The 19,910-nt window shown below is 39.4% G+C and overlaps 1 protein-coding gene across 1 annotated transcript in view; it reads left to right on the top strand.

Moving 5' to 3' along the window:
• The window catches only part of TUBGCP3 (tubulin gamma complex component 3), a 99,182-nt gene that overhangs the window by 30,784 nt on the left and 48,488 nt on the right, over positions 1-19,910 (top strand). The window contains exons 7-14 of the mRNA XM_061626651.1: positions 2,408-2,526; positions 4,295-4,420; positions 6,595-6,663; positions 9,486-9,618; positions 11,660-11,826; positions 14,116-14,226; positions 15,525-15,633; positions 18,051-18,240. Coding sequence (XP_061482635.1) covers positions 2,408-2,526; positions 4,295-4,420; positions 6,595-6,663; positions 9,486-9,618; positions 11,660-11,826; positions 14,116-14,226; positions 15,525-15,633; positions 18,051-18,240 — 1,024 coding nt within the window. The remainder of the gene's footprint in view (positions 1-2,407; positions 2,527-4,294; positions 4,421-6,594; positions 6,664-9,485; positions 9,619-11,659; positions 11,827-14,115; positions 14,227-15,524; positions 15,634-18,050; positions 18,241-19,910) is intronic.

Genomic DNA, 19,910 nt, shown 5'->3' with positions numbered 1-19,910 from the left:
TCATCATCATCATCATCATCATCATCATCATCATCATCATCATCATCATCATCATCATCATCATCATCATCATCATCATCATCATCATCATCATCATCATCATCATCATCATCATCATCATCATCATCATCATCATCATCATCATCATCATCATCATCATCATCATCATCATCATCATCATCATCATCATCATCATCATCATCATCATCATCATCATCATCCTTTGAAGGGAGTTGCCCTACTGTCGCCGGCAGTGTGTCACTGTTTTCCTTCATGGAGTTTATCTATGGTCCTACAAGCCCTGCAGTGCCCTCCCTTTACAACTGTTGCCCTTCAAGGTCCTGTTCTTGTGGCGGTCACCTCGGCGAGAAGAGTTTCAGAGTTGCGGGCACGGTCCTCGGCCTGACACCTCTGCATCTTCCATAAGGACTCAGTGGTATTGCGTCTAGACCCGTCCTTTCACCCCAAAGTCTATTCAGCTTTCCACTGCAACCAGGACATTGTCCTTCCCTTGTTCTGTCCAAATCCTGTCCATCCACTGGAGAAGGCCTGGCATTCGCTAGATGTCCAGAGGGCCCTCAAGACCTACCTGTCTCAAACCCAGGACATAAGACTAACGGATGCATTATTTGTATCTTTTCACCCACGTACTCTGGGTAAAAAAGTTGCTAACTCAACCTTGTCTTGTTGGTTGTGTGCCTGCATTGTGTTGGCCTATGAGTCGCTTAAGCTTCCAGTGCCAAGATAACAGCGCACTCGACTAGGTCAGCAGCCACTATGGCTGCCTTCACAACCAACGCACCTCTTGCAGAGATTTGCAGGGTGGCTGTATCGTCTACTCCAGATTCCTTTATAAAACGTTATAAGATTGACTGTTACGTCTCTGCCGATGCCTCTTTTGGGAGGAGTGTCCTGCAACAGGTTCTTTCTGATAAGTAATCAGTGGGTGGTCCCTCCCTTTTGGGGGCTGCTTTGGTACATCCCACGTGATGGCATGCTACCTGGGGAAAATGGACCATTGGTCTCACCTGAAGGGTGATTTCCTCAGGTAGCATGCTATCACGGCCCTCCCTGTTGGAGGATGTCTGGGTATTTTGTACCACCTTTCAAATTATCACTGTTCAGAGTTATGCTGTTTTGAGCTATATAGTAAAGTCAAGACCTTTCTGGACATATTAAAAGTGAATGTACTTCTGTATTATTATTTGGGACAGTGTCTCTGTTTTCCTTGCTGGTAGGCCCATTGGCCTTTTGTGTCTTCTCAGATATCTCACTTAGTCACAAATGAACTGGAGTGGGAGGGGCTTGATGCCCCAGGTCTTGACTTCAATACATTCTTGCCTTTGGATGCTAGATGGCGCTAATACCCACATGATGGCATGCTACCTGAGGAAATCACCCTTCAGGTGAGACCAATGGTCCATTTTCAGGTATACTGGGAATGTCCCCTGTCTGAAACTCTGGAGAGCGACTGCCAGTCAGGGTAGGCAGTACTGATCAAATGGACCAATGGTCTGACTTGGTATAAGCAGCTTAATGTATTCCCCTGATGCTATGGACAGGCTTTTCAGGGGATGCAAGTGGTGGGAGGAGAGGAGGGAAGCAAACCTCCTTGCAGGAAACTTCATTCTGTAACCAAGCCATATTTTTTTTAAAAAAACTACAACTGAACAAGTCTTCTAAGAAGAAGAAAACAACAACCAAAAAGTCAGCTAAGGAATATCTGTTTCCTAATAACTCATAAATGTAGCTCAAGTCTGAATTCTGTTTGAAAAATGTTGGTGGATTGCCGGGAAGGGCTGTAGCTTAGTGGTAGAGAGTCTGCTTTGTATGTAGAAGGTCCCTGGTTCAATCCCCAGCATCTCTCTGGAGAGATGAATTAGATGGACCAATGGTCTGACTTACTATACGTTAGCTTCCTATGTTCCAAAGCCCTTGAAAATATTATTGTAAATATTCTTGTAAAGCTCCTCAGAAAGTGGCACAAGCCACTTGTTGAACAGGTCACCAAAACAACCCAGAGAGACGGAGACCATGAATAGTTGTATGCTATTCATTGTGTGTGTTTTAACATGTCTCAAAGCTGTAAAGTATAAGATTGGTATGTTTACATAAACGTGGTGGCTGTTTTCTTACAAATAGCAAGAAATATTCAACAACTTGGATATTAGTCGATTTGGTTTTAGATTTTAAAATAATAGAAAATATGTACCTGTGCTGCTGTTTGCTAGCTAACTTTAGGACTGAAATTATATACATATATACCTTGAAGACTGGAGTATGTTTAATGGAACTCGGTGGGTCATACTTATAACTAAATATGGTTAAACTTAGTCTGTTAAAATGGCAAACATAACAATATCCTGCATGTGACTTAACACATTTGGATTTTTTTCTCCCTCTTCAGGGCCTGTTGAAATAACAGAGGCATATCTTGTGAGAGACATTTTATATGTTTTCCAGGGAATAGATGGCAAAATCGTCAAAATGTCCAATTCAGAAAACTGTTACAAAGTAGATGGAAAGGTACAGTGCAGTTCTTATACCTGTTTTATATAGATAGTCAGCACACAGGGAGATGAAACTCTTCAATGTACACAGTCTTTTTAAATGTTCTTTTTGCCTATTTCTTAAAAAAGAATATATGCTACCTTTCTGTCATTCGTGGCATCAGGCGGGTAAAAATAAACTAATAACATCATGAAAACAACAGGTAAAAATCAAGTGCACTGTATACAGTTAAATAGTAAAAGGAGCAGTAAAAAAATAATTAAAGCAGCATTAAAAGCAATATTATCAGCAGCAACAAACAACAAAAAGACCCACAGCAAATTAAATTATTACCTCACAAAAGCCCAAATGAGCAGACTTTTGTTTAGTGTCTAATAGACAGGGAGGGATGGTCCATGTTTGGGCCACAACTGCGGAACAGGATATTTTCATTAAGTACCCAACTAAGCTCCACAGACGAAAGCACCTGGAGAAAGGCCTATGTTAAATCTCATTTGCTGAGTAGATTCATATGGGAATAGGTAGTTCTTTGGGCAACCTTGGTCCTAGACCATCTTTTAAAAGCCTAGATGGGCAAGATATGTTTTAAAGAAATGAATACATATACATCATCTAGTCAGAAGCAGTGCATAGACCAGTGATTCTCAAATGGTGTGCCCAGGCACACTGGTGCGCCCTAAGAGGTGGCTAGGTGTGCCTCAAATATTATGAAAGTGTATTTTAAAAATGAGAAGAAACCCATTTGTATAGGGTAAGCAATAGTTTTCTATAGTTTAAGTTATTTTTATTCATAGTTTAAAATATATTAATATATTTTTAATTTTGTACACGAAGTGCGCCAGAAATTTTTTATGTTTTACAGTGCGCCGCAAACCAAACAAGTTTGAGAACCACTGGCATAGACAGAAACTGGAGGCAGCTTGAGAGGGAGGGTTTAGTTAGAGTATTTGAGGGAGGCATTCCTCCTTTGAAGGACAGAATGTAAAAGAACCATATACATAGACTGCTAACTGAAGACTGTTTTCTATAGAATGATTTAAAATCACAGGAGTGTACCTACAAAAGTGGTCTGAGGGTGGTAAGGTTGAAGCATTACCCTTTTGGAGATGGTTGTGTTTCTGGGAATAACAAGAAGGAGGAGATCCAAGAATATACTGATCCAGGGAGCCCAGAAGGCAGGCACAGGAACCTACAGCTCTCCAGGTGTTGTTGAACTCCCTCACTGACCATTGGCCACACAGGCTGGGGCTGACGGGAGTTGGAGTTTAGCCACATCTGGAAGGTCACAGGTTCCCATCCCTGAATTGATGGTCTCTGTAAAATCTCAAGGACCTGCTACATCTGATATTATACAATCATACAAAATTATTTATTTGCCTAAAGCATTTTTACTCTGCTCTTCAGCAAAAAAAAAAGGCTCCCAGAACAGCTTACAAAAATCAGTAATAAGACAGTGCTTGCCCTCACGCTTATGGTCTGGAGTGCAGGAGTAAGGTGGACAATCTGTTTGAGTATTGCCATTCCAGTTTTATAATGGATATGAAAATGTCTGAAAGAAGAATGCCTCACTTCTGAGTGTCCCCCCTGCCCCCCTTTTGTCTATCGGTTAGAAATAACTGCGTTAGAGAATGTCATTTCTGTAGAAAATAAACTATACTGGACATGATCAATACCTTGTCAAATCCTAAGAGAAAGCTGGATTTATTACAGCTTGTTTCATTCTACACTTTTTTAATGCATGTCTTACAACTATTTATTCAGCATTTGTGTCTTAATACTTTAGGTGAGCATTTCCAAGTCTCTGAGAGATACAACAAGCCGGCTTGCTGAGTTAGGGTGGTTGCATAATAAAATACGAAAATATACTGACCAGAGGAGCATGGATCGTGCATTTGGATTAGTGGGTCAGGTAATATTTTCTGCTTGATGGGTTGTTATTGGTATGTCAGATCTGCTTATCCTTGTCCAGATAGGAGCAAAGCTGGGCCACCAGCTAAGCATTGGTATTGCATCCTATCTGATGCATTTCAGCTCTTAATAAATGGAACAAATATTATCCATATGCCACTTCTGTATATTGTCACCCCTAAAAGAATGAGTTTTAGCGAACTGCTATGTGTATTATTATTTATTACATGTGTACTCATGCCACACTGATTTCATACTGATCTTTTCCGCTAAACTGTGTGGATTGCATCCTAGCTTTTGACATTATTTTCTGTTACCCTGTTAAATGTTCACCTTTAATCTGACTTCCTCAAGTGTTGTTCTCTGGACCATTCTTAATGCCGGATAGCGAGGCTGGTTCATACATTACTGATTAGCATGAGAAGGAGAAATGTGGGTGACTCCTACTGCAGTTTTCCTTTGCTTCTATGGGAACATGTGAAGTGGGGCTCGCTGCTGGATCTTGCTACAGTATGGCAGAAAGGAGGAAAAGAGAAATGTCAAGGAGAACAATTGCTGAACTTTTCCACTGCTTTTTAACAATGCATGAACGTCTTCCCTACACCCAGCCAGTCTTCCAAAAATTGTGGTTTGGCACTGGATTTAAACCAGAATATTTAAGTTGTTGTGCTTTCTGGTTATTTGGCCATTATGATATTTTAAAGCAACTGTCAAGCAGTGGGGTGTGCTTTTTTTTAACTTTAAGCCTCAGGTGAAATTTTGAAGAATGTAAATACAGCTGTTGAAGTTCAAGCATGCCAGTTTTTGCAGAAGAAATCATAAATATATGGAATTCACCTATGAAGCTTGTGAGGTTTTTTTTAAGTCTTCAAAAAGTCTTGCTTTCTCTTAAAGCTAATATTAAGATTTTTCTCCACTGTATTGCTTCCTGAAGAACTTTCACTGTGATTGTAGCAAGACTTACCTGTGCAGTGTACAGATTTAGGTTGCTCTGCTCATAGTTTTCTATGGAGAAGGAAGAGCTAGTGGTGTGTTCTTTTTCTCACATAAAAGATTCACCATAGAAGGAAGCAGTTCAGACCAGTCATAACAGTGTCAGTGATTATTATACTAGCTGCTGGCCTTGTAATGCCAGGTGTGCCTGGGATTTCCTGGGCCCAAACAGACTGAACTGTTGCTAGAGGAGCATATTATCCACACAGTGTTATGGATCGTGCCCTTATTGTAACCAATTCATTTATCTCAAGGTTCTAGATAAGGATGCGCTCAATTTCCTTAATTATTACAATGTGTTGAATAAAAAGCAATTGAACATATGCAGTACAAATATTCCTAAATATGGCTCTAATAAAGTCCTGAAGTGGTAGGAAAGATTATTTTTAATGATGTCATATGGCTTGTAGGAACACTGAAAATTTGAGCAATGATATGATTGCATATTATGAAAGAGGTGAGGGCATTCTCCCTACTCCAAATTGCAACCTACTGGAAAGCCTAGTAAAATTGCTTAACTGTGGGAGATGTTAGTGATGGCAATTCTTAGTCTTAGAGTGTGAAAACTCAAATAATTTGGGTTGTATCTGACTAAGCCATAATCAGAGAAGTTCAATTTATATCAGTGAGTCTGTTCTGAGTATGTCGTAGTCAGATTCAAGTTAGTTTCTTTTAAAAAGGTGAAAAGTCCTATTGACTTCTTAACTATAATTATCCTTTTTGTGATGGGTTTTCTTTATATATTTACACTGGGCTGCTGGGAGGGTGGGATATAAATCAAATAAATAAATAAATAAAATTTATTTGATTGTCTTTGTACTGATTTCTCATTTAGTTTGATTGTGTAATCTTACTTTTTCTGTTGAGTGAATATATTTGTAATGAATGACCACCAGTATATTTTAGTGGCAAATTTTATCTTAATAACTTGAAGTGTGTTTATTTACTAGTTATAATCGTGTGCCTAGTGGCTCTTCATGCCCCCCCCACACCCTCTGAACTGAACCTTTCATGCCAGATCAGAGTGCTTTTGTATGTTCACTGAGTTTCAAAAGTTAACTTTCTGTAAGCTTGTTCAAAGACACAAAGTCAGTTGTCGGGTTCTTTGCAAGCCTTCAGAGCTCTTGAGAATGTGACTGGTGTGTATGAACTATACAGACTCCTTTTGTTCTTGTCTTACAGAGTTTTTGTGCTGCCTTAAACCAGGAACTCAAAGAATACTACAGGCTATTGTCTGTTTTACACTCACAGGTAAATAAACACTTTTGTTTTTTGCTTATGTCCAACCAGTTAGCTGCAAAATACAATTTTATAAGCTGTGTGCATCTGCCACCGGGCTGAAAAATATCTACTCATTTGTGATGAATAAAAATTTCTTCCATGAAAATAAGGTTTTGTAACTTTGGTTCTTCTTTTGGTTTCCTTCAGGCTATAGATGGGACATGCATCGCTTATGTTGTTATGCGTGAACAAATGGGATTGTAAAACTTTCCTGGATTTACTTGAACGTCTACTGTATGATATTTTCCTTGTATTTATCTAAAAGTATGCAGAATTCTGTTAAAAAATCATACTGCTTTTACAGCAACACTTAAACAACTATAGACAAGTCGCCAACACCCCTTTCTTGGAAAAGGTGGTGGAGAAGGTGATTGTAGAGCAACTATAGGTATTCCTGGATGAGACTAATTATCTAGATCCATTACAATCTGGATTCAGATCTGATTTTGGAACAGAATCTGCCTTGGATGGATGATCTTTATCATGAGAGAGACAGGAGGAGTGCGATCCTCTGGCTTCTGCTCACTGTCTCAGCAGCATTTGATACCATTAACCATAGTATCCTCCTGGACCAGCTCAGTGGGATGGGTATAGGAGGCACTGTATTACGATGGTTCTGCTCTTACCGTCAGGGCCATGTCCAGAGAGTAGCACTGGATGAGCCCTCTGGCACTTGTACTATGGAGTTCCACAGGGTACTGTTCTCTCGCTAGTGCTATTTAACATCTATGTGAAGCTGTTGGGAGCAGTCATTAGGAGTTTTGGAGTTAGGTGTCATCAATATGTTGATAACATGCAGCTCTGTTTCTCCATAACATCTGAATCAGGTGAGGCTGTGAATGTTCTGGGTTGATCTCTGAATGCTATAGTGGACTGGATGAGGGCCAGTAAACTGTGCTTGAATCCTGGGAAAACAGAGGCTATTTAGGCAGGTGGTTCCTATGTCTGGGGATAGGCAAGTTTCCTGTTCTGGATGGGATTTCTCTGGAGGAGCAGGTCCGTAGCTTAGAGATACCCCTGGATCCATCACTAGAGGCACAAGTATCCTCTGTGGCTAGGAGTGCCTTTTACCAGCTCTGCCTGGTTCGTCAGCTAAGGTTGTTCTTGGACAGGGATAGCCTGACCAGTGTAGTACATGCGTTAGTAACCTTGAGGCTGGATTACTGCAATGCGCTCTATGTGGGGCTGCCCTTGGCTCTGGTTTGGAAACCAGCTGGTGCAAAACTCAGCAGCCAGACTGCTGACGGGGGCACATGGCTGACAACATATGACCCCATTGTGAAAACTTCTGTACTGGCTGTCCATCCGTTACAGACCCAGGTTCAAGGTCCTTGTATTAATTTACAAAGCCCTGAACAACTTAGGTCCAGGGTATCTTAGTGACCACCTGAATTCTTATATCCCAGCTTGATTACTGAGATTATATGCAGGAGTGGCATTGTTGGTTGTCCCCTGAGTTGGTGAGACTCATTTAACATTGACATGAAATTGAGCCTTCACTGTCATCAGCCCAGTTCTCTGGAATGCTCTGCCAACAGAGATTCAGCAGATGCCTTCTGATTTAACCTTTAATAATAATAATAATAATAATAAATTTAATTTCTTCGTCGCCTATCTGGCCAATGGCCACTCTAGGCGACTTACAAAATTATTAAAATACAATTAATAAAATTACAGTAATACAATAAAAACAATAGATCTACAACAACAATATTAAAACTGGGTAGGAGGCATTACAATTATATCAATTAACCCTCCCCGGATACCCCGAAGGCCTGCTGAAAAAGCCAGGTCTTTAAGGCTTTCCGAAATACATTTAGGGAAGAGGCATGCCGGAGATCTTGTGGGAGGGAGTTCCAAAGAGTGGGGGCCGCCACTGAGAATGCCCTCTCTCTTGTACCCGCCAATCTGGCTGTTTTTGTTGGCGGGATTGAGAGAAGGCCCTGTGTGGCCGATCTTGTCGGGCGGCATAATTGGTGGCGTTGAAGGCGCTCCGTGAGATAAACTGGGCCGAAACCGTATAGGGATTTAAAGGTCAATACCAACACCTTGAATTGGGCTCGGAAAACAACTGGAAGCCAGTGTAGGTCGAACAACACTGGTGTGATGTGATCTCGGCGGCGACTATTTGTAAGTAGTCGAGCCGCCGCATTTTGTATCAGTTGTAATTTCCGGACCGTTTTCAAGGGTAACCCCACGTAGAGCGCATTACAGTAGTCCAAACGAGAGGTGATCAGGGCGTGTACCACCAGTGGGAGCTGATGAACAGGAAGGTAGGGTTGCAGCCTTCGTATGAGGTGTAGTTGGTACCAGGCTGCCCGGCTCACTGCCGAAATCTTTAAATGCCTGCTGAAAACCTTTCTGTTCACTAGGCTTATGCAGGCAATTGAGAAGGTGTCTTTTTACAGTAGTTGACCTTTGTCAACTATTTTTAATGGTTTTTACTGTATGGTTTTTTATTTGTTGTAAACTGCTTTGATTTTTTAAATATGAAATGGAGGTATACAAATATATTTATAAATAAACATTTTACAGTGAATTCTTCCAAAAGAGATGGCTTCCTTCAGAATTCTCCCTCTGTCTTGTCATGCATCATTTCATCTGCTTTTTTTCTTTTTAAAATATCACTTTCAGTTGCTGTTCCCTTTCTTTATATGACAATGGTAATATTTTTTTAAAATGCAAAAACATTTTAGGTGCATGTATATTTAAGATTAAAAACCAAATAGTAGAGGAAAACATGAAGGACTTCTGTTCTTGAGCAAACCTTTGTTACTTTTTGGTCTTCTTAGTTGCAGGTAGAAGATGATCAAGGTGTAAATTTGGGGATTGAAAGTAGTTTAACACTTCGGCGTCTCTTGGTCTGGACGTATGATCCGAAGATAAGATTGAAGACACTTGCAGCACTTGTTGATCACTGTCAAGGTTTGTCAGTAGAATATTTTCAGTTACATATGGAGTGAAAATGAATGCTTAAGATGACAGGAAGTTCTTCCTGTTATAAAAATGATTTGTCAGACTCTACTAATAATTGGAGGGAGATGTAGAAATGGATAATTTAAGAACATTTTCATGCAGGATGTCATACCAGTGGGGGGGGGAGAGAATTAATTTACAATTCAAATATGCCATTTATGAAAGCATTGCATACATGCATCATATTTTATTGCTACAATTAGCTGTAGTTATTTTTATGATAGCAATGCCAGTGGAGTTCTATGTCTCATATGTTTTGCATTTAAATGTGAGTTTATTATATTGTTGATTTAAGACTATTCATCTCAGTGACTGATAGATGAGTATTTTTACATTTAGTAAATCCTCCGTGGCGCAGAGTGGTAAGTGGTGGTAACGCAGCCGAAAGCTCTGCTCACAGCCGGAGTTCGATTCCAACGGAAGGAGGAAGTCGAATCTCCGGTAAAAGGGGTCGAGGTCCACTCAGCCTTCCATCCATCCGTGGTCGGTAAAATGAGTATCCGGCATATGCTGGGGGGTAAAGAAAGGCCGGGGAAGGAACTGGCAATCCTACCCCATATGTATGGTCTGCCTATTAAAACGTTGCAAGATGTCACCCTAAGAGTCGGAAACGACTCGCACTATAAGTGCAGGGACACCTTTACCTTTTTAAAAGCTGAAAAGGCAAACACTGGATGAGTGCACATAGAGTGGTCCTAATCTCTTAATCGTGGCTAAGAGATGGGCTGTGGGATTATATGTTTCCTGCCGTTCTCCCTCTAGTCTTAACTGTAAGAGCCTAGCTACACATTACGGCTTCCATGGAAAGCAGCCATATTTGTTTGGAACCCTGAAAGGGATTCTTCCCACAACTGACTTGCAGACAGGTAAGGATAGAAAGTGAGGAAGTGTCTTCACCTCATCTTTCCCTGCCATCCTGGGAAGTAGAGTGCTTGCCTTCTAGCCAGAAGGTACAATGCCATAATCCCTTTCCTGTAGCAAAGAACTACTGCTGGCTGGAGGTAGCTTGTGTTCCTGTGGTCTGCTATTAACCATGGGTAAAGACTCAGGAGTGTTACATGTGTGCTGGCCCTAGGAATGATTCAATACAGGAATCCTGAAGTTATTCTGGCTTTTAATATATCAAACACACATGATTTAAAAAGTGTCTTTTTGGTATTCTTTGTGAATGGGGTTGGTTATATGTGTTTTTACCTGTCGTCTGCCCTTCCCAAAGATTCAGGTGATGTAATTACAACATAGTGAGCTATTTACCATGGGGAAGATTCTAGTGTACTTGTTTCCCCCCCCTTTTCTGCCAGAATGATAAATCTGGAGATGCACTTTTGTTACTGCTTTGACCCCTTATTTTCCCATCAGTGTAAGGGAGTAGAGGAGACATTTCTATTCTATAATAGATGTGGGGAACCCATGGCCCTCCAGTTGTTGTTGAACTCAACTCCCATCAGCCCCAGGCATCATAACCAATGGTCAGGGGTAATGGGAATCTCTGGAGGGCCATGTGTTTCCTACCCCTGCACTGTAGCATTCTGGGAAGTTCCCTGACCAGTGGAAAAAGACATCTACTTCGTCATGCTATCAGACCCACATTCTCCAATCTAGAAGCTCTTTAGAGGAACCAAAGAGCTGCACTTCCATTCCCTGTCTTCCAGTGTGGATTAAATAATTATGAATCACTTCCCACACTAAAGCATGCTCTAATGAAGTAGATATCACCGCTCTGCTTCTTGTATCTGTATGTATTTTTATTTGTAGCTTTGGCAATCTCTTAGTAATTTTGGTGCTCTGCCCATTTCAGTGAACTGTTGCAGAAGGAATATTGGGCACAACTTTGAAATTATTTCTGCCTTTGAAGAATGTTCTTCAAATGCCAAATAACTGCTTTGGAATGAAAGTTGTTATATGGCACAACTGCAGATGTAGCATTCATTTTCTAGGTAGGTGAGCATATATGTTGAAGCTCTTCTTTGTGTGTCCTACATTTCTTCAGGAAGAAAAGGTGGTGAACTTGCATCAGCTGTTCATGCCTACAGTAAAACAGGTGACCCTTACATGAGATCCCTGGTGCAGCACATTCTTGGCCTTGTATCGCATCCTGTCTTGAATTTTCTTTATCGTTGGATTTATGATGGGGAATTGGAGGACACATACCATGAAGTAAGTTACACAAACTGTTTACATTAACTGTTTACTAATGTAAGGTCCACTTTCTGTTTCCTATTTTGTATGAAACTACTGAAATACTTTTTAACATGAACACTTGCAGATTTGAACCTACACAGTTGAAAATATACAGTTAAGAGGAGGTATGACTAGGAGGAAAAGGTTGTCATTTACACAAAATAAATTTGCATGTGAAGAATTCATGCAGGCCCTTTAATTTAGACACTATGACCAGGATCCAAAGAACCATGGGACTAATTTGGTGTGTCCAGTTTGCTGTTTCACAAACACAACAGCCCAGTATGCCAGATAGCACTCCATAGGTAAAACTCCTGTTTTATTTTTTAACTCTTCCAACATTTCTGAATGGCCTGCTACTTTGTTGAAGTAGCAAATAAGTAGTCAGGATTGAATGTACCAGCTGAGTAGTAGTGCAGTGTAATAAGCCATTACTTAAGGTGTAAATGCTTTGGATTGAAGTGTAGTCCCACTTGAATCTGGAAAAGAAGAGCCAGAGATAGATTTGAGATGTGACTTTAGTTTCTAAAGTCTGAGCCAAACTGGGTTTAGATTACCATTTTACCCTATACTACTTTCTGCATCAGTGAGATTAGTTTTTTTAATTATAATTTTTTTTGAATCTTTTATCAGTAAAATAAACTTCCATGAGATGTATATATCCCATAGGGTGAAAGCCCCAAGAAACTCTACTGTGGTGACTATATTCCAGTGAACGTGACCCCTACAATAATCTTGCCATGTAGTGCCTTTGGGGGAAAAAGAGGGGTTAATTACATTGGGCCAAATGAATATGTGGATCCCCCCCCATATTCTAGCAGTTACCCTTTGGGAGACTGATTGCCTTTGTAAACAAGCTCTTAATTTCTTCCTAAGAAAATCACCCTTTTTATCTGTTGGTTGGAAGGCCTTGGCATTTGTTCATCAGTTAGATTGTGCCATGATTTCCCATTTCTCCTGCAGTTCTTTCTATACACGATATCATAACAAACTCAAAGAACCTTGAATAGGTAAAGTGAATCAATAAAATAATTATATTGCAATTATGTTCTGACCTTGGTTTCCGTCACCCTTCCCAAGATCTCTTTTTCACAGGATTAATTATAAAATGCTCTTCTCTCTCTTTGTATTTTTTACTAGATGTTGTCCAAATACATTAATTGCATGTTACTTTGCCCTGGTTATAAAATGAGGGCTTTTATAACTTTTTAAGATGATTGAATTGTCTGATGGATTTTGAAATTATATTTTTCTCATTAATACTCCAATTATGGCTCTATGCCAGTTACCAAGGGAGATTGTAGTAATAAATTTTAGAAGCTGATTTTTTAAAATGTATGGTGTATCTACTTTCATGAGTAACATTTTTTATATTAATATATAAATATTGTATTTTGGTGTAGCTGCCATATTTTTAGAATTTTACATCTGGTTTCTAGGGCATTTTCAGATGACACCTCTCCTGCCTCTCTTCCTCAGTGCCTCTGTGTATGGCATGGAGATGAGGTCCTACTCTCAGTCATATGTGTGCCTTGCTTGCACATAGAACATAACAGTTGAACTGGGAAATGTACTTATTTGAATGTAGGATTTCCTTGAGGCTATTATTAAAAAAAAAACCCACCTCATGTAGAATGACGCTATATCACAAACTGCATTTCAACCTCCACCAAATGTTTAAATGCTGCTGTTTGGTATGGTAAAGTCATTGCTATGTCATTCTTATGTGACTAATGTATTTTGGTTCAGATTCCATTGTATTGGCTGTATTTGTCTTAGCATGTGCCACCTTAAACAAACAACTCTGGGACACTTTTCCATTTCATTTACATGCTTGAGATCTATCTATTTCAGTATCAAAATGCTACTGTCCTCAGGTGTGTGTACATTTTTTTAAAAAAACAACATCAGGTAAACCGATCATGAAACACTGGGGTACAGTGAACATACAGGTTTTAAGCACAAGATGTAATGTGCATTAGTAACTTATAGCTGGAGTTGGCGCAGGTGAATTTTCTTGGTAGGATTAAAAAGACTGATTATTGTCTATACTATGGTTCAGGCTTTATTGTATGTATTAGGACAAACAGCTAACAATGTTTTATAATGCCCAAGTGAATGACATGTGCACATTTGAGCTGATATGATTCCTGATAGCTATTTAAAAGGGTTTGCCTCTCTAAGTGATACATCTATGATTCTCAGCCTTAAAATGTAAACATAACATTTATGCTTCTTTTTAAAATGTCTCTTTAAATTTTGTAGTTCTTTGTAGCTTCAGATCCGACAGTGAAAACAGATCGGTTATGGCACGACAAATACACATTGAGGAAGTCAATGATACCTTCTTTTATTACAATGGATCATTCAAGAAAGGTATGAAGAAAATTTATTTCCCCCCCTATTTCTCAATGACTTTTCCTGCTTTTGATAACTGGCATACAAGTGCAGAGGGGAGCATTCTTTGTTCTTTAGTATAAGTGTCCCTCTTGGCCTGTGCAGTGATATTACTACAAAGGCTAAGGACAGAGGCACAGTGAATCTGAATTCATACAAATAGCCCTTTCTTTACAATAAAGGATCAGATCATCCTAATGATTTTGCCACCCTGTGCCGGCAAGAAACTGACCACTAAACTGAGTTGAATGCCCCTATGGACTGTGTTTGCTGTGGTCATGATTCATGGCTGCTTTTAACACTAGTGAGCCTGCATGTTACATGCTTCTACTCATCTGTATTCTATCAGAATATTTAAAATATATTGTTTAGCCTGGAAAATACAGTTTGAGCACACAGCAATTCTTTTGAATGTAATTTATTTTAATGTCTGCCTTGGCTTTGGAAATACTGGTGAAGAAATACTAGCATTGTTAGCAAGCAGGGATAACCTAGCCATGGTGATCCATATTCTGGTACACCCCACCCCCTCAGTTGATTACTATAATATGTTATATATGGGGTTGCCCTTAAAGGCTGTCCAGAAACTTCATTTAGTGCAGAACTCAGCTGCCAACATTTTGATGAGTACAGAGTTGTTCATATTACACCCATCTTGAAAGATCCACATTGGCTGTGTGTTCACTTCTGAGCTCAATGTGAAGTACTAGTGCTTAACTTTAAATAGCCCTAAATGGCTTGGGACCCAAATACTTGAAATAGCACCTTTTCCCATACTAGCCTTTATGTGACTTAAGATCTTCTGTAACAGCCCTGCTCCAAGTATCCCCTTTCATAGAGGCATGTTATATTTCCACAAAAGAGGAGCCTTTTCTGCAATGGTGCCCCAACTTTGGAAAGTCCCCAACATTATAAGCTTTTGCCCAGCAATTTAGATGTTATGTGATTTTTCAACTGTTGCCTTCTCTTTTTTCTGGTTTTTAATTTCGCTTTGTGTATTTTTGTGATCTGTTAAGTTTATTAGTTGGAGTTTAAATTGTGTTTACATGTTGTGTTGATTAGTTTTAGTTACACTTTTGTACAGTGTCCTTGAATCTTTTGATGAAGGATAATTGAGAAATATTTTAAATAAATAAAAATAGTGTGCTTTTTATTGCTGTATGCTGGTTTGTAAGCTTTATCTTAGTGAGTGAAATATACTTGCTGAAAATGTACTGTTCCTCCTTATAAAACCTTTTTAAAAATAACTTCTAAGGATATCTTACATTTATATTTAGGTTCTCCTAATAGGAAAATCCATCAACTTCTTGCATCAGGTTTGTCATGACCAAAGTCCGTCATCAAAGATGATAGCTGTGGCTAAATCTGCAGAATCTCCAAAGGATGGTATGAAATTAGAATAGGATTACTGTATCAGTATGCATTGTGAGTCTCATGTAACAGAATACCTGCTTTGGTTATACACAGAACTGAAATCAAGGTTACTTTAGAAGTACCACAGTAACTTTGTTTCTGACCTTGTTGATTTTGTGAGTCATTGCTGTCTGAAACAGTACAGTGGTGGACAAAACTGAAGTGTGGGGTTTTGGGGGGGAATCTCAGGTGAACTCATAGAGTATACACTATTTGTGCAAGCTACATGGTATCTGTGGAGAACCTTTGATGTTCCTGCCATCTTGTATAGCAGCTTTGGAGAATTGTGGAATGTATACAGCTGGGCTTGGGAACCTTTGGCCCTCCAGATATTGTTGAACTGTCAACTCCTTTCAGCCCCAGCAAGCATGGCCAAGGATGATGGGAGCTGTAGTTCAGCAACATCTGGAGAGCCAAAGGTTCTCCTCCCTGGTATGTAGGAAGTGCAATCTATCTAGGAGAAAGAATGGTACTCGTTTGTTGCAAAAACATACTATTACATTGTACCACCTTTAAGGGGAGCTTTTTCTTGCACTTCTGATATTGTGGTGAGCCACATGTGGAATACTTCCATGTGAATATGTCTAAATGGAACATGAAGTTCTTTGTATAGATGGCCATTTTCCCATTGCATTGTGACTATTGCCTTTACAGGTAATCATGATGAATCCTGTTGGGCAACTCAGTTTGATGTGGATTCCACCAAGTGGCAACTGAAAAATTTACCATGTAGGAGGAAAGACCAGTTATAATCTTGTATCTATGCTTCTTTGAAAATCTCATCAAATCTCTTGCTCAATTTCTTTCTTCTTCCTCTTCTTCCTCCTCTTCCTCTTCTTCTTCCTCTTCAATAATAATATTTATTTATTTATTATTTTATTTATATCCTCCCTTCCTCCGAGCAGGAGCCCAGGGAGACAAACTGAAACACTAAAAACACTTTAAAGCATCATAAAAACAGACCTTAAAATACATTAAAACAAAACAATGTTAAAAACTTTTTTTAAACAAAGCTTTAAAAACATCTTTGTAGAAAAGGTTAAAAACATATTATTAAAAAAACACATATTAACAAGCAGTTCTAACACAGACTCAGACTGGGATAGGTCTCAACTTAAAAGGCTTGTTGAAAGAGGAAAGTCTTCAAAAGGTGCCAAAAAGATAAGAGATGGCGCCTGCCTAATATTCAAGGGGAGGGAATTTCACAGGGTAGGTGCCGCCACATTAAAGGTCCATTTCTTATATTGTACAGAACAAGCCTCCTAATAAGATGGTATCTGCAGGAGACCCTCACCTGCAGAGTGCAGTGATCGACTGGGTATATAAGGGATAAGACGGTCTTTCAGGTATCCTGGTCCCAAGCTGTATAGGGCTTTGTACAACAAAACTAGAACCTTGATCTTGGCCCTGTAGCAAATGGGCAGCCCAATAATAATAACAACAACCAAAGGTCTCCAAGCAACTTAAAGCACAATTAAAAGCTAAAATAATGTAACATGCATAAAACAAAACAATAACCACCCCCATACAGTTACAGAAATCTTAGGTAGCACACTAATCCTGGTTGACAAAGCAAAAAACACAATTCTTCACCCACCCTGCAGCAGATAAAAAATAAAAATAAAACACAAACATGAACACACACTCCCCCAGCCCAAGGTCAGGTATGTTATTCTGGGAGTTTTCCACCCCACCCCACCCCGGAGTCTTGGCCTCAAAGCTAGCTGCTGCAATCAGTGGGTGGTCTTTCAAGGATGGGCTGACGGCTCTTCTCTCCTTTCAGAGAGGACTGTAGCAAAATGCAGAGCTGTAGTAGGTGGCAAGCAGTTTGCTCTGCAGGTGTTCCTGCTACTGCATCTCTCCTGTTGATGCTGTGGGTCCATTGACAATTTGATTGTTTTACACTGAAGTATTTTAGGGTATGCTTATAGGAAATGTGGCATTTGAAAAACTTGTCCAGAACATTGTGCCCATACTTTGATTATACCTTTTTTCTAAATGCAACCACATGATTTATAATGTATTGGTGTAGTGGTAGGTAAATGTTTTTGTTTGATCAAGCGTTGTTTGCCAGTTCAGAAGGTCTTGGAGATAAGCTACTAAGCATAAAAATGTTTGTTTGTCAAATATCTTCAGTACTTGATGAAAAATGTAAGCGTTTATTGTTTAAAATGAACAATTATTTTTAAAGGTAAAGCTGGTTTCATAACATTCCTTCAGCTTTCCTTTGCAGTGTGTAGATTTTAAAAAAATAGTATTTCTCTGTTTATATTTTTACCAATTTAGGCTGCAGTCTACACCCTTATTAATTGTGTGTTGCCTGTATTTTTTAAAAATACTAAAGAATACATATTTGTAGCCTTAGTAACTGTTTGGTTTTTCCCCCCCAGCTGTTGAAATGTTCACAGATTTGGAAAATGCATTTCAGGGGAAAATAGATGCTGCATATTTTGAGACTAGCAAATATTTGCTAGATGTTCTCAATAAAAAGTACAATTTACTGGAACACATGCAGGCCATGAGGCGCTACTTACTTCTCGGTCAAGGAGATTTTATCAGGCACTTAATGGACTTGCTTAAGTAAGTAGATGTGGACTGTAATCTTACTGAATTTACTGAAAGTTTGTATTGACAAGATTTATCAAAATCCAAAATAGAGTTTTGCTAAGCCAACAATAAAACTTAATATTAAAATACAAATGTACTATAATGCTTCTATTAATATGTTCAGTATTGTCTTATGCTGTTTTAGATTCAGTATAGTATTAACCCAGCAATAATTTAGCTTTCATATTGGGTAGTATTTGGCTTTTTTAGGTTCTGCGTGGAGCAAAATTGCAAGATGTTGAAAAACTTGCTGTCCCACCAGTAGTAAATTTGTATTGGTAGGATTGTATCCAACTAATACATCCTATTAATGCAAGGGCTACTGCTTGTCTAATAGAACTTGCCCTCCCTCTCTTCTCCCTATGCCCGCATAACAGGTTTGGGGGTGCACAGAGGGAGGAGAGAGAGGGGACGTTGTGTTGGGCTAGCAGAAATCCTTGTATTAATGGAACAATTTCATTGGATGCAAGCCATAGTCTTGGATTCTCCATATGATGTTAGGCTGGTTTACATGTCATGATAAGTAAGAAATAAACCATGGCTTATTGAGAACGAGCAGCATGCTGTTGCATACTGTTCAATCACTTCTGTTTTACTCTGCCCTGCCAGAAGCAGGGAGAAACAAACTATGAGGCTTGGCTTAGCATTGTGGTGCCATGATTTGTTTTTCCAGAAGCAAAGCATGAGTGAAAACCAGGAACAAACTTTGGCTTCCACTTATGGTTGTTCAGAGAGAAAGAAGCCATGGGGGCAGGTTCACATAATGCTAAGCCAAGCTTCATGATTTGTTTCTCACCTCTGCATACAGGGCATACAAAACAGGAACAATTGAGTGGCTTGCACCAGCTACTTATTCACCATAAACCATGGTTTATTTCTTACTGTAGCTTACCACGATATATTAACCAGTTCATTAAATCTATGTTGTTGTTGTTATGTGCCTTCAAGTCGATTACGACTTATGGCGACCCTATGAATCAGCAACCTCCAATAGCATCTGTCGTGAACCACTCTGTTCAGATCTTGTAAGTTCAGGTCTGTGGCTTCCTTTATGGAATCAATCCATCTCTTGTTTGGCCTTCCTCTTTTTCTACTCGCTTCTGTGTTTCCCAGCATTATTGTCTTTTCTAGTGAATCATATCTTCTCATGATGTGTCCAAAGGATGATAACCTCAGTTTCATCACTTTAGCTTCTAGTGATAGTTCTGGTTTAATTTGTTCTAACACCCAATTATTTGTCTTTTTCGCAGTCCATGGTATGCGCAAAGCTCTCCTCCAACACCACATTTCAAATGAGTTGATTTTTCTCTTACCCGCTTTTTTCACTGTCCAACTTTCACATCCATACATAGAGATCGGGAATACCATGGTCTGAATGATCCTGACTTTGGTGTTCAGTGATGCATCTTTTCATTTGAGGACCTTTTCTAGTTCTCTCACAGCTGCCCTACCCATTCCTGGCCTTCTTCTGATTTCTTGACTATTGTCTCCATTTTGGTTAATGACTGTGCCAAGGTATTCATAATCCTTGACAAGTTCGATGTCCTCATTGTCAACTTTAAAGTTATATAACTCTTCTGTTGTCATTTCTTGACGTTCAGCTGTAGTCCTGCTTTTGTGCTTTCCTCTTTAACTTTCATCAG

Source organism: Rhineura floridana, chromosome 5, assembly GCF_030035675.1.
Source record: "Rhineura floridana isolate rRhiFlo1 chromosome 5, rRhiFlo1.hap2, whole genome shotgun sequence".
Taxonomy (NCBI): Eukaryota; Metazoa; Chordata; class Lepidosauria; order Squamata; family Rhineuridae; genus Rhineura; species Rhineura floridana.
Note: the sequence above shows the minus strand (reverse complement) of the source record. Positions and strands in the feature narration are given on the sequence as shown.